We start from the raw sequence: 16,107 nt of genomic DNA on the forward strand, positions 1-16,107 counted from the left end.
AGAGAGAGGATAGAATTCACTGACTGATGAGAATGGAATAAAAGCAAGATTAAACTTGTTAATAAAAACGGAGGTTATTGTACCTTGAAAATCTAGAGACACTCGTGTGAAAGAAAAATACGGAATGATACAAGGGGATATCACAAAAACCAAGTTCAAATGCAGTATATTTAAACTAGCCTATCTTTTAAGAGAATTAACTGTTCACCAAACACTTCTTATGCCTCTACGATGAGCAGACCCCTACACTAGGTGCTGAGAGGGGCACAAAATTAAACAAAACATAGACACAGCAGGCAATCCGCTAGCTATGATAATTTTGTTGTTAGGTGTCATCGATTTGGTTCTGACTCATAGCGACCCTATGAACAACAGAATGAAACACTACCTGGTCCTGCACCATTCCTCACAATCGTTGCTATGTTTGAGCCCATTGTTGCAGCCACTGTGTCAATACATCTCATTGAGGGTCTTCTTTTTCATTGACCCTCTACTTTACCAAGCATGATATCCTTCTCTAGGGACTGGTCCCTCCTGATAACATCTCCAAAGTACATGAGACGAAGTCTCGTTGTCCTCACTTCTAATGAGCATTTTGGCTGTATTTCTTTCAAGACAGATTTATTCGTTCTTCTGGGTTTATTCGTTCTTCCAGCAGTTCATGGTATATTCAATATTATTCACCAACAACAAAATTTAAAGACTTCAATGCTTCTTTGGTCTTCCTTATTCATTGTCCAGCTTTCGCATGCATATGATGTGATTGAAAATACCATGGCTTGGATCTGGCACACCATAGTCCTTAAGGTTATATCTTTGCTTTTGAAGACTTTAAAAAGGTCTTTTGCAGCAGATCTGCCCAACGCAATACACTGTTTGATTTCTTGCCTGCTGCTTCCATGGGTGTTAAGGATCCAATTCAAGTGAGATCCTTGACAACTTCAATCTTTTCTCCATTTATCATAATGTTGCTTATTGGTCCAGTTGTGAGATTTTTATTTTCTTTATGTTGAGGTATAATTCATACTGAAGGCTACAGTCTTTGATCTTCATCAGTAAGTGCTTCAAGTCCTCTTCATTTTCAGCAAGCAAGGTTGTGTGACTTGCGTAACACAGGTAGTTTATGAGTCTTCCTCCAATTCTGAGGTTGTGTTCTTCTTCATATAGTCCGGATTCTTGGGTTATTTGCTCAGCATACAGTTTGTCAGTTTGTTATACTATGGTGGGTTGCATGTTGCTATGATGCTGGAAGCTATGCCATTGATATTTCAAATGCCAGCAGGGTCACCCATGGTGGACTGGCTTCAGCGGCGCTTCCAGACTAAGACAGACTAGGAAGAAGGACCTGGTGATCTACTTTGGAAAAAATCTGCCAGTGAAAACCTTTTGAATAGCAGCAGAACATTATCTGATATAGTGCCTGAGATGAGCCCTTTAAGTTAGAAGACACTCAAAATATGACTGGGGAAGAGCTGCCTCCTCGAAGTAAAGCAAAATTTAACTTAGTCCTCTAGTGCTGCTATAACAGAAGTACCACAAGTAGATGGCTTTAATAAATAAATTTATTCTCTCACAGTCCAGTAGGCTAGAAGTCCAAATTCAGCACGGCAGCTCCAGGGGGAAGCTTTCTCTCTCTGTTGGCTCTGGAGGAAGGTCCTTGCCATCAGTCTATCCTTGGTCTGGGAGCATCTCAGTGCAGGAACCTCAGTTCCAAAGGACACTCTCTGCTCCTAGCAATGCTTTCTTGGTGGTATGAGGTCCCCTTGTCCCTCTGCTTGCTTCTCTCTTTTATATCTCAAAAGAGATTGGCTTAAAACAGTATCTAATCTTGCAGACCTCATCAATATAATAGCTACTAATCCATCTCATTTACGTCACAATCATAGGATTTACAACACATAGGGATGACAAAATGGTGGACAATCACACAATACTGGGAATCATGTCCTAACCAAGTTGACTCATATTTTGGGGGGACACGATTCAATCCATGACAACATGGATGGAGCCAAGTTTCTGGGACCTTCATTTGCTGATGTGGCACAACTCAAAATGAGAAGAAATACCTGCCTGCAAACATCCATTAGTAAGTAGAATGTGGAATGTACAATGTATGAATTTAGGAAAATTAAAAGTTGTCAAAAATGAAACCAACACTTGAAGATTGATACCCTAGGCATTAGCAAGCTGAAACAAACTGTATTGGCCATACTGAATCAGACAAGCATATGGCCTACTATGCTGGGAATGACAAGTTGAAGAGAAATGGTGTTGAATTCATCATCAAAAAGAATATTTCAAGATCCATTCTCAAGTACAACGCTGTCATTGACAGGTTAATCTCCATATGCCTACATGGAAGACCAGTTAATATTATTCAAAGTTACGCACCGTCCACTAATGCCGAAGAAGAAATTAAAGTTTTTTTTTTTTTACCAACTTCTGCAGTCAGAAATTGATCAAACATGCAATCAAAAGGCATTGATAATTACTGGTGATTGGAATGTGAAAGTTGAAAACAAAGAAGAAGAATCAGGAGTTGGAAAATATCACCTTGGTGACAGAAACACCACCAGAGAATGATAGAATTTTTTAAGACCAATGACCTATTCAATGGAAATATGATAATAATACAAGGAAGAATACGGAAAGTTTTATAAAATAAATACAAGGTTCCCAGGAGAAGTAAAGATTTATGCAGATGGGAAAGAAGATCAGAGAAACATTACAAAGCAGTTTTTGAATGAGGCCCTTCATGACATCTGTCATTTTTTAAGTGGAGAGAGATATATATTTGTAGAAGGGTGAAGGAAGTGGGTGAGGGTGATTTTGGAGAATGGTAAGTGGCTGAAGTAAAAACTTTAAGTGTGTTCACTTCTCTTGTTTTGATTTTTCTAAAAAGAAAGAAAGGAAAAGAAAGAGAGGGAAAGGAAATCTGGGGCGGGGGGGAAAGGATTGATTTAGCCTGAAGACCAGGCTGGGGAGCCTGAAAAGATATCTTGGCTTGGAGGGCGGGTTGGACAGGGAAGGGGTGCTGGCGGAGGCTAGGCAGGAGACTGGTGCAATGGTCTGGGAAGAGGCATGTATGTCCTACACCCAGCAGTGCAGTATAGAAATGGGTGTGACATAACTTATATACTATTTTCAAACTTATTCACGACAGGCAAGTCCTCAAAATAAATACGGCAAATTCACTGACAATAAAACTTGTAAATATTTTTCTGTGTCAATTTGTATGCTTTCCATTCGAGCCTCTTTTTAGTTATAGTGGGGATGTCTGCCTCCAGCAGTCACAACCCTGTGACATCAGCAAGCATGCACTAAATTTGTTAATCCCTGATCTATTTCTAGTTAGCTATAGCAGTTACCTCATACCCTGAGATGGAAAGTTTGAGAATATTTATTTGTAGCAAATGGCACAAGAAAACACTCATTAAAAAAGAGAAAGACAAACAAAAAGGCATTTTCACTGAATTCCCTTTTAAAAAATTACTAAAAGGGAAAATTTTTGAACAGTCCCCATCTTTTTTTTTTCTTTGCCAAAATGGCTTTGTAAAGGCAGTTGTTTAGAACACAGAATCTATTTACCATAAAAATGATGTTATAAATAGTTCCTAAATCAATCCCACAAAAGCACATTTAACCCACTGAAGTGTGACCGTCTGCATTTATAATAGAAAGGAATATTGCTGTGATAATGGTAATGAAACAAAACACAATTGCATATGAAATAATTTTTAAAAAATTATTTTCGATACTAGGTAGAATTGTTCTTCCTCTCTCTGGCCAATGAATATTATAGGTCATTTCCTGTATGCAAAGAGAGTCAATCAAAAAGGTATAGGACTGGTCCCTGCCTTCAATTAATTTACAACAGAACTGCTGAAGGAGAGGGAAGCTCAACACAGCGCCTGCCGGACAGTATGCCATACAACAGATGCCGGTGTCAGCATGCGCAGTATGACAGTCATAAATAATGATGCTGATATATATATTTTTTCTGTATTAAGTAGCTAAAACATTCTAGTTTCTGAAAACATTACTTTTCCAGTTATTGAATTCACATGTTTAAACTTTCCGGTAAACATAGAGGTAATTTTCCAAACATTGTACAGTTAGGTTATATGACTTATTTTTAGCAGTACAGATCCCCAGGAAAGTGCTTTTGCTTTTGTGATGCTCTCCCATTACTCCTATTACACCCTGTACGAGGTGATCCCCTTCTTTATTCATGGCTTTAAGCATCACCTATATTCTGGGACTTCCAAATTTATATCCAGGCTGCGGCAGAAGTCACCAAACCTTGTTTCTTTTTTTCTGCCTGGGAAACACAGCAAAATTACATTTCCCAGCGCACTTTATAGTTAACCCCATCGCCGTCGAGTCGATTTCGACTCATAATAAGCCTGTAGGACAGAGCAGAACTGCCCCACTGGGTTTCCAAGGAGCGGCTGGTGGATCTGAACTGCCAACCTTTTAGTTGGCAGCCAAGTTCTTAACCACTATGCCACCAGAGCTCCTTATAGTTAAGGAGGGCTAGAATACCAAGTCTGGGCAATGAAATGGGGTGGGGGGTAGAACAATCCATACCCTTTCCAGGCCTCAACCCTAAAAAGCCTTCCTGTATAACCCTCCACGTTTTCCCTCTTTATTTTCCAGTGGAATATAGAAGAAGGTAAGGCCCTGGAGTCAGAGAGTCACATGAGGGAAGAAGCCTGGGTGCTGAATGTTTGTGTGGAGCAGAGCACCCTACTTTCAAACCACATCACACTGTCATCAAAATTGCCTGTATCAAAGTATTGTAGAAAAGAACTAACCAATTTTTCAGGAGAAATGAAATGGAATAAAGAGTCTGGAAATTTGAGGCTTTGAAGGGTGGGGGAAAAAGAAACAATTGCTTCTAGGTTCCAGAGTTTGAACAACAAAGGTCCAGTAAATTTTCTCTGTCAAATAAAGTGACTCACTTTAAAGGTGAAGCCTGCTGCTTTAGATGGCCTTAAGGTAACCACCATTAAGGTGAATGAAAGAGGCACAGAGGCAAAGAAAGAAAAAAATCCAACAAATTGGACTTGAGAAATACGTCAAGAAAAGAACCCTGGATACTGGCATATGCAAACAACTGGAAACAAAGAGATGAGAGAACTAAGTTTTTGAGGGATCTACACTGCCAAAGAAACCAAAAACTCAGTCTAAAAAAAAAAGGCTTTGTGGCTGTTCAAGTTGCAAAATACCTTGGTAGGTATGACACAAAAAAGTTAAGAAGAACAAAGTTATCAGTCTTCTCAAATATATACTGACTCAATAAGACCTGTATTTTGGTTACTAACACTATAAACTACATTTTAGTAGATTCTAGGCATCTTGGAAGAAGTAAAACCAGAATGTTGCTTAGAAGCATTCTAACCATTGCATAGAGGCAAGGATAGCGAGATTACGTCTTACATATTTTGGACATGTTATCAGGAGGGATCTGTCCTTGGAGAAGGACATCATGCTTGGTAAAGTACAGGGTCAGTGGAAAAATGGGAGACTGTCAACGAGATGGACTGACACAGTGGCTGCAACGATGGGATCAAGCATAACAACAACTATGGGCATGGTGCAGGACTGGGCAGTGTTTTGTTCTGTGGTACATAGGGTTGCTATGAGTTGGAGCCACCCTGACAGCACCTAACAACAACAAGACATCTAGAGCGTTTTAGCATTTTCTTCTATTCTGACGATGCATAACAAGCACTGCAAAAATCACACAGAAGCCATGGTTCCCTCTTATTCACCTGAAAATCTGAATGATGGGTTCATGGCTTATGATACACCCTTACGGGTATATGCCCATGAAAAGAAAACACTGTATAAAGTTTAATCTCAACTCAAAAAATGATTTGTGAAAAGAGGATTTCATTATTATGGAACAAACTCAACCAAAGTAAGTATGCTGTTAACTCTGCAGTGCATAAAAAGTGGCACGTTTAAAAAAAAAAAAAACTCTGAGAAATTCCCTGCAGCCTTGGAGGCCAGCCAGATATTCTGATTCAGTGGTTCATACTAACATCCTTGAGGGAGACTAATTCAAACCAAACCCCCTGCACAAGTTAATCAGACTTTAGTCACTTGAGACATGAGAGAGGGAGAAAGTAAGCACATGCACACACAAGCAGAAATATTCAAGAGTTCCTGAAAATGATGTTGCAAGGTATCACATGTCTCAAAGGAAAACCCGAAGAGGTCCTAGAGAAAGGACTAAGGGCCCGAGAATATCTGGACAATGATGGCTCGGTGAAAGACACCTACTCTAGGGTATAGAAGCCTTTGCATTGCTGGCCCACAGAAGAAAAGTCTTTGAATTGGGAAGCAAGGAGTAATTAAGGTTTTTCCAGAGGGTAAAATTCAGGGTACCTTTATTTTATTTTGGTAGATTTCAAGATTACAGGTTCCTTTTCCACTCTTAACCCTTCTCATCTTCTACTAGTTAACACATACTATGCTTCATGTCTCCGGAAACATTTTATTGAATTCTGTATTTAGCAAGTAACTGCATAATCTGCATCAGGAAGATTAACAGACTTCTCTACCTAGGGGGAATGAATTTAAGATTCTGAAAACTGTGAGACCGGGAAGTCAGATGGGATATTGTTGGAGGCAGATTCACCCTTTTCTCAAACTGCAGAGTGAATCAGAGTAAGCGCTATTAACAGTGACTGCATGACCTAAAGGGAAAAAGTGTTTTCATTTTTTCCTACTTAACTGACCCAAAAAAAAAAAACATGTAGTATCCTTGCACTTTTCTGTAAGTGATATTATGTCAAAATAAAAGTTAAAGAATTAAATAGGATGACCTGGATGGAGGAGTAAAGATCACATAATTGGTGGTGCCTGTGATCTGGGAAGAAATTGTAAAAATTACTACAAAGCTTGACCAAGAGTCCACATGTCACTAGGTGCACGTGACTACAGGACTGTTTTTAAAACCCTGCCATTCTTTTTATCTGCTCTTTGAAAGCCACTGACCACAAACTGCTCACAAAGGCCTACCTCCTATTTAAACTGATTCACCAGGCTCTTCTGTCTGTCCATTTGTCTAACCTATTGTTTCCCAGTGTCGACAAATCTACCCTTGTTGTATGACTTCTTCTTTGGTATATTCCTAAAGTGATTCTTTTTTTGGTTCATTACAATTCTGTACAGGCAAACCGCTGGCATGTGTGCCTGGCACATATCCCCACAATCCTTTCTAAGTAAACTGCCATAAAGGAAGAGCTGAATGAACCAGACATTGGCATTTGATCCACGGGCAGTGAATTCATAAATTGGTCAGAGACCTATAAGCTGTTCTTGCATAAATCTTCCAATAGGGATGATAGTTAAACTGGCCAGAAACCTATGAGCTATTCTTACATAAAGCTTCCAATAGGGATGACAGTACCTAACTGGGCCTCTCTTAGCGGCATTTGAAACGGAGAAAGGAGCGGCAGCAGAGCTACTGAAGAGAGCTGAACAAGTCTAAAAGACCTACAAAAAATCAGTGGCAGAAAAAGTATCTGAGTCACAAAAATGGGAGTGCAGGGTTAGGGATGAATGAACTGGTAAGGTGGTAATGGGACAACACAACTATTTTACACCTATTTTGAACAAACTCCCAGCTTCCATATCATCACCAAAAGATCCAGCTTTCTGCTGTTCTGGGTCCCGTGGCTTAAAGTCTATTCAGGTAACTTGAACTAGTCTTATTCTAAGTTTAAAAAGCTTTTACAGCTATTACCCACCCTGTGTCGTTTGTTGTTAGTTTCTGTGGAGTCAGTTCCAACTCATGGCAATCCCACGTGTGTCAGAGTAGAACTACACTCCATAGGGTTTAAAAGGCTGCGATCTTTTGGAAGCAGATTGCGAGATCTGTCTTCCAAGGTGCCTCTGGGTGAGTTTGAACCACCAAACTCTTGGTTAGTAGTCCAGGACTTAACCATTTGTACCACCCAGGGACTCCCACCTACTTTTTGGCATTCAATATTTCTTCCTGGAACAGATTCATGCTTTGGTTGACTGCTCAGGACTCCTACACAAGACCAAGAACTTGACGATGCTAATGGCCTATATTCACTTATTACAAATCCAAAAAGCTCTGAAAAAACAAGGTTTTCATAGTTAATTTGGCAGCAAAACTTGACCTAAATTGATATGAATCTTTACCCATTTAGTATGAGTATTTTCACGTTTCATTGTAAAAAAGTTAGTGTTTGATTATAGGGTGTTGTCTCAGACTCTGCTAGGATTTTTCATAATATATGGTATACACACTTTCCTAAAAAACAAATCAAAACAAACGAACAACAACAAAAAACTAAATTTCAAAATGTATTTGGCTGCAAGGGTGTCTAAAAGAAATTACAGACCAAGAACAATTAATAGTTTAACAGCATTTATTATGTGCCAGGTTCTATCCTAAGCATTTTGCATGGATTAGTTCATTTAATCTTCATAACAACACTATGAAACAGGTAGAATGATTCTTACCATCTCACTGATGAGGAAGCCAAGGCAGAGGAAAATTAAGTCATATGCTCCGTCAGTAGTCAGTGTAGCTAGAACTTCGACCCAGTCAAACGAGCTCTGGACTCTCTGCTCTTAATCACTATGCTATTATGTCTACACCCAATGCGTTCTTGAGGTCACTAAAAGAAGGTGAAGCTCTTGGTCCTGTTTCCTAAACTTGTCCAGTCTCTCGCATACGATATAATGTGAAACCAATTCTGCAATAACCCAGCTAGCAGCATATGATACTTGAATTCCTTACATAATTTTTGTTCTTGTTTAAAATTGAAAACCTCTACATCCCTACAGATAGCCTACTGATCTCCAGGCAGTTCTAACTACTAAAAAGTGTTCCTTGTACTGATTTTAAATATGCTTCCCTGAAGCTTCTAGCTGTTGATTTTACAGGATACAGAACAAGTCTAATTTCATTTCTATATTTGCTCTTCAAAATAATTATAGATAACTACCTCTCCAATGACTTTTCTTAAATACGATTCAGAGAAAACATGGGTAAATGTTTTTTAAGATATACAGCAAAAGCCTATTTTATGAGTTAAACAACAACTAAGAATAACTTAAAAAAAAAAAATGTTGATTTCCAGGTTCCCGTAGGGTAATGGGGAAACCCTGGTGGCACAGTGGTTAAGTGCTATGGCTGCTAACCAAAGGGTTGGCAGTTCGAATCCACCAGGCGCTCCTTGGAAACTCTATGGGGCAGTTCTACTGTGTCCTATAGGGTCGCTATGAGTTGGAATCGACTCGACGGCACTGGGTTTGATTTTGGTAGGGTTTAATAGCAGCTGCTTATATCCAAACCTCTCAGCACATCCTTCAAAGGCTTCATGGATACACAAAAAGAGAAAACAAGCTCACAAAACAAAACTTAAAACACTATAAAATAACTGAGAGAGGAAGAATACTACAAACTTCTACTACAAATTTCTATGTAAATAGAGAAATACACATTAGAAACCAGCAAAGCTAGCTCTAGAGTGAATGAAAAGATAGGTGGTGACTGAGCGAAAAAGAGGCAGAACAATGGGGTTCTCCCTGTGGTGAAACACAGGTAAAATTACCCTAGAAGGAAGAGTCCCGCAGGGAGTAGGAAAGTATGGAGAACAGGTTTGAGACCTCATCAATCAAAGTAGAGACTACTGGGAAATAGAAAAAGGCGCCTGGAATTTCCTGGGACCACAGGTGGCAGTCTTGGGAATGGTTCTGGGGTAGAAGGAGATGATTTGCAAGGGGCAGTAGTCCTTTGGATTCTTCGTGATCAGAGGAAGCAGGAGGCAAGCAGTGCCTATTAAAGATCCTACAGAAACAAATGCGAATCACAAAATGAGAAGATACATCAACTATCTCCCTTAGAAAAATACTAGTAAGTAAAATGAACCTCACTGAAATGCCTCTGAAGTAAAACTTAGGATGCCATCTATACCTCTCAGCAATGCCTTATAGAATATTTATTATCAATGATTAAGGAAAAGGTAAGACATTTCAAAATGAATAGAAATAACACGCAACATTCACATAAAGCTACTACAAGAATCAAGATACTTCAGTTGATAAAAATTCCCCTATATCATCTCCCCCCCCTTAAAATCCCACAAGGCAGAGGAAATAAGTAACACAATACTGTGAGCTGAATTTCGTATCCTTAAACAAATATGTTCTTGTATTAAAAACCAGAAATTCAAAACCCCAAATCAGAAAATCAAAAAACTTATAATAGTAAAAAACAAAAGACAGGAAGATATAAACCTGGATATAACCAAAATCAGGAAAGAAATTGGGGAAAAAAATTGAAAGATAATTTCAGAAACGAACGTTCAAATTTAAGGCACTCAAGAGAGAATATACAAGACTGAAATGGATGTTGAGGAGAGGAATAAAAATAGCCAAGAAAATGGAAATGAAATACAGAAGAGCTAAAAAGTCTAAGAAAAAAATTGGTTGCTACAGAATCTAGGTAAAGAAGTGTTAACATACGTATAATTAGAATTACTGAAAAATAAAAACAAAACAACAGACTGAATATTTAAAGTTATCATTTAAGAAAATTTTTCAGAAATATGAGAAGACGTCTACATTTCAAAGGGTTCTCTTAACTTCTAGAAAAACTGACCAGGGATAATCAACTGAGAAAGAGCTTAGTAAAACTGTTATGCTTTAAAGATAAAGGAAAAATTCTCTGGGCCTTCAGGTGAAGAAACCAAATCACTTACAGAGAAAAGGATATCAGGATGGAATTCAACTTCTAAATAGCAGCATACAAAGCAAGACTACATGAAACAAAGTATAAGCCAAGGTCTTTATATTTAGCCAAACTGTTCTGCAAGTTATCAAAGCTATAAAATGGTTTGAAACATTGCAAAAACTCAGTACGATACTCAGGAGACCTTCTTAAGGAATCTCTTACAGAATGAGCTTCATTCAACCAAAAGACAGGGGAGATGCTTTGGCAAAAGGACTAATGGTGAAGCACTGGATACATTTAACTTTAGATCTAAGACTAAAACAAAGGAAGGGATAAAAGTGGGAGAAGAGCATGTAAATTTTATTTGTCTTGACAAAGCATATAGGACTATTTTTTAAAAAGTGAGGGGAAGGGAGAAAGGGGAGTAATAGGATAAGCTCATTGATTGTCACATGAATAATAGATTGGCATCATATTATTTAAAGCTCCCAAACAGGGTTTCAAACTGGTTCATTTTGGTTTGAACCCTGCTGAAAATTTGCATTTCTCTCCCAGATACACTGAAAAAGAATCTACATTTTTAACAAGATCCCCAGGTGATTCTTATGTATAGTAAATGTTGAGAACCACTGCTCTACTAGTGGTTCTCAGAATTGGTCCCTAACCAGCAGCATTAACATTGCCTGGGAACTTGTTAGAAATGCAAATTCTCAGCAGGGGTTTAAACCTGAATGAACTTCTTAGAAGCCCTGCTCCCAGGTGAGGAGCCCTGCTCTCAAGTGAGGTGAAAGAGGGCTACAAGTATTATAAACAGTTTTTAAAGATAAATCCTAGAATAGGGGCTGTCAAACTACAGCCCTTAGGCCAAATCTGGCCCACCTCTTGCTTTGGTAAATAAAGTGTTAACACAGCCATACCCTTTATTTACATATTATCTAGTTTCTTCCCTGCCTCAAGGGCAGAGCTGAATAGTTGCAACAGAGACTGTATGGTCCACAAAGCCTATAACATTTAATATCTAGACCTTTACAGAAGAATTTTGCCAACCCTTGTCCCATAATGCAAACTTTCATAAATACCAACCACACAGAGAAAGAAATCATAAATTATAAAAAATGAAACAGTTGACATGAAACATATTGGTCATATCAATAAATACAAGGGTGCTTAACTCACACATTTAAAGAAAAAGATTTTCAAGTTATTCACAAAGCAAAACCAAGAAAAAGATTTTCAAGTTATTCACAAAGCAAAACCAAACTCTGCTGTGTACAAGAGACACACATAAAACAAAATGAATCAAGAGGCTAAACATAAAGGGATGAATAAAGATATGTAAGGCAAATGCAAATAATGTGAATAAAGGAGTTGGGATCCTGGTACCAGGAAAGGTAAAATTCAAGCCACAAAACATCAAGACAAAGAAGCACAAATGCTAAAGGCCACAGCAACGGCCTTCATAAAGCAGAAACTACAAGAGGTGCAAAGAGAAATAGACAAAAACACAATGATAATAAAAGGCTTTAACATACTACTCTAGCCTAAGATAAACCAAATGTGAAAAGGCAAGTAAAGAGTTAGAAGAATGTAAACAATATAATTGAAAGGTACAATTTATGTATTAAACTCTGATAATACAGAATATACGGTTTTTTATGAGAAATCGACTCCACAGCAATGGGCTTGGTTTTGGAAATCCTGGTGGCGTAGTGGGTAAGAGCTACGGCTGCTAACCAAAAAGGTCAGCAGAGTTCGAATCTACCAGGCGCTCCTTGGAAACTCTATGGGGCAGTTCCACTCTGTCCTACAGGGTCACTATGAGTCGGAATAGAGGGCAGTGGTTTTTTTTTTTTTTTTTTTTTTAATAGAGAATAACCTCACTGAGTTCCTTCAAGTAGAAATAATATAAACATCATTCTCTGATAACGATGCAATAAAACTGGAAATTAATAACAATATCAAGAAACAAACAAAAAGGTCCTTCTATCTGGAGATTAAAAATCTCTTTAAATGGCTCTTGGAAAAAAAGGGAAAGTATAAACTGAAAGTACAGGATATCTAAAAAATAATGATAATATTACCTATAGTAATCTGTGGGGTACCGTTGAGGCAGTGCCAAAGAGTACATATAGAATACTATCTTTTGGGTAAGAAAGAGAGGAGAGTCATACGCACACACTCCTCTCTGTGTTTTTGCTAATTTTTGCAAAACAGAAACACAGGAAGGATAAATAAGGACCCAATGAAGATAGTATCTGTGAGAAGAGGTAAGGATGACAGTGTGATTTTTTTTGGTGTATCTTTTTACACAGTTTTGACTTTTGAACCATGTTTTACAAATTTAGAATATTAAATTAAATCAACTGAATCAACCAACTGTTGGTGTCTGAAAAAAGCAAACTCTAAAAGTGAATACAAATTTAAAAACCTAGTTCCTAACTGTATATCACATCTATATCATAACTACACAAAGAAAATAATTAATTCAAATAACTTTTGAACATGCACTGACCTCGGTGGAATATATTCTAAGAGCTACAAAGAAAGTTTGAATAATACTAAGTTTTTTGTGGTTGTTGTTACTGCGAATGCTTTGGTATAATAACCCTCAAACTATTTTGGAAACTCAAAAGAGTTCAGAAACACAGGGAGTCTTTGAAACACCTTCATATACATATTAAATAAAATTATTTTTGGAAAGTCACAAATATCTTCTCATCCTGGCCTAAGAAGATATTAGGCTAGAAAACAGTCTTTAAAAAAGAAAAAAAAGCACTTAAGCTACAGCTTCCATGTATTGACTACATGGTAGGCACTGGGACAGGAAGTTTACATATTATCAACTTTAAGTTGAGAACATCCCTGCAAAAAAACTAAAACAAAAAAACCAAACCCATTGCCACCGAGTTGATTTCAACTCATCGTGACCCTATTCACTGCTATTTTTGGAGTTAAATGTTTGTTGTACTAAGCGGTGATAGTGGCAACTTTAAGTAATTTTGTCTAAACTTCAGGAAGAAGAAAATGAAGTCCTGACGGAAAATGTTTAATCTCTGGGATACCAACATCTGTCTTTGTTTCTGGCTACATTCACTGTATGGAAAACATGGAGCCTGCAACCCAAGGTGGAAGAGATTAGAATCCAGGTTGTGTAACTGCTCTGTTTTTAAATAAAACTGAAAATTTTGAACAGTATGAGAAATGGTAAATTTCTGATTGAAATACTTTTTCAGGTCAGCATGCTTTAGAAACATTTTGTTCAGAACCAAAAGCAGTTACTACTAAATGCTTGTCAGCACATGGTGGCCCTGGCATCCCTGGGAATAGGCTGAAAGTTGGCTGTTAAGTATGCTCAGAGAAGACCACAGGAACCCAGGCTCTATTATTACGAGGTAATTAGAAAATATCTTTGCTGAATGGATCAAGGAAAAAGAAACTCAAGAAGGAAAGGTTATTTGGAGACAGCAAAGGGAACAAACCACTAAATATCATTACATAATTATGCTGTTATGCAATCTTTAGGGAAATGGGAGTGCCTTTTCAAATGCATGATAATAATAAAATAGTATAATGCCTTTATGAGTCCAGAAACAGTTATGTGGGGGATGGTCGTGGTACAAGGAGAAGGTGAGGAAACAACACAGAATGCCACCAACATCCACACCTGACAGTCAATGAATAAATGCTGAACTGAATGCATACAAGACCTAGTTAACTATAATATCTGGAAGAGAACAAAGATCCTACAATTTTTTAAATTCAAAAAATTCTAGTAATCCTTAAATAAAAAAAACATGCTAAAATGCTTTGAAAAGCATTCTTACATAAATGTAAAGAAGCTAGGAAGCCTAAAATATTGATTGTGGTCCATGACATTGTTCAGAGATATGAAACTCTTAACTGTAATGGTTAAGGTTATGTGTCAACTTGGCTAAGCAATGATTCTCAGTGGTTTGGCTGATATTATGCAATCATCCTCCATTTTGTGATCTGATGTGAGCAGCCAATCAGATTAATCAAGCCAATCAGCCAAGGAAAGGGGAGTTCCTTTGGGGGTGTGACCTGCACTCAATATATATGGATGTTCTAGCAAAGCTCGCCCTCTCTCTGGATCCTGTAACTGACTTGTCATCCTTTGGCCTCTGGTTCTTGGGACGTGAGCCAGCAGCCTGTCTGATCTGCAGATTTTGAGATTCATCAGCTCCTGCAGCCCCGTAAGTCAGCAGCCTGCCGTTTGACCTGTTGATTTTGTGTTCCTCAGCCCCCGCAACCATGTGAGTCAGGAGAAGCCTTCAGCCTGACATCTGACCCATGGATTTGGGACTTGCCAGCCTCCACAATTCCATGAGCCATTTCCTTGAAAGAAATCTCTCTTTATATACTTATATATGTGTGTGTGTGTGTATATATCTAAGTATACCTATGTGTATATACACGCACACATGCTTCACTGCATTTTCTCCTCTAGAGAACTGCCAGCCTAAGACAAAATAGAAACATTTGAAGAATTTTATCTTGAAACCATAATACAAATGATTAGCATAATAATGACCATAATAACAATGTCTACCTTGTGGTCTAAAAAGGAAGCTCTTGAGCAAGTTCATTAACTCAAAGTACTTCTCAGGCAAACTCCTTTCAATACACATTACACATTTGACAGATGGTTCAAAGGAGAAACAATGAAAAATTAACTGTAAACAGGAGTAGCAAAATCATTAATGTTCAACTCTCTTGCCTCCTAGCTATAAATTCTCTTCTTTCCCAACTGACAAAAGAAATCTAATCTGAAAATGATTCCTTAAATTTATGTCCTTCAGAAGATGTTACACCAACTAAAAAAAGGCGGGTTTTACTGATGATAAACGTATCACCTCCACTCGTATTGTTCCTCCTTTCCTTCACCTTTCCAATCTATTCTCATGCGGTGCCTTCCTATGCAGGTCTACCATCAGGGCTCTGAGTGCTCGGCTACTGAAAGCTTGGGCTATGAACTTGTACCATTCATATGTTGTTACATCACGGAAGAGATTGGCTTAGGATCCAAGACCCACGAAGGTTTCTTGCCCTTCCTTTGGGGGCAGGTGGCTTTTGCTTCTACCCTTCCAGAGGCAATACCTCTTCACTTGGCTCTTGGTAGAGGTAAGGAGGATTTTCTATCCCTCTCTAGACTCAGAATGGTTTTGCTTCTACCCTTCCCCCCAGGAGTCCTGGGGATGAGAGAGTTTGCTGCCCTAACCCCAGCAATTTAAAATTTTTCCTACATATGAAAAAAGGGTGTGGGGAAGCAGGCAGTGTCTTTTGTTTATCCCCCAGAAGCAAACACCTCCTCATGCCTGCATGACTGACGAGAGTGGGGGAGTGCCTCTTCAGTCTTCTGC

The 16,107-nt window shown here is 38.3% G+C and overlaps 1 protein-coding gene across 5 annotated transcripts in view; it reads right to left on the reverse strand.

Annotated features, from left to right (window-relative positions):
* Positions 1–16,107, reverse strand: part of MCM9 (minichromosome maintenance 9 homologous recombination repair factor) — a 101,176-nt gene that overhangs the window by 13,966 nt on the left and 71,103 nt on the right. Inside the window, exon 9 of one of the 5 annotated variants that reach the window (XM_064290336.1) lies at positions 11–9,841. The exons of the other annotated variants lie outside the window; for them this stretch is intronic. Within the exon in view, the coding sequence (XP_064146406.1) occupies positions 9,607–9,841 (235 nt within the window). The 3' untranslated portion in view covers positions 11–9,606. Of the gene's footprint in view, positions 1–10; positions 9,842–16,107 lie in introns of those variants that run through there. 5 annotated transcript variants of the gene reach the window in all.

The sequence above is a fragment of the Loxodonta africana genome, chromosome 1, assembly GCF_030014295.1.
Source record: "Loxodonta africana isolate mLoxAfr1 chromosome 1, mLoxAfr1.hap2, whole genome shotgun sequence".
Classification (NCBI taxonomy): Eukaryota; Metazoa; Chordata; class Mammalia; order Proboscidea; family Elephantidae; genus Loxodonta; species Loxodonta africana.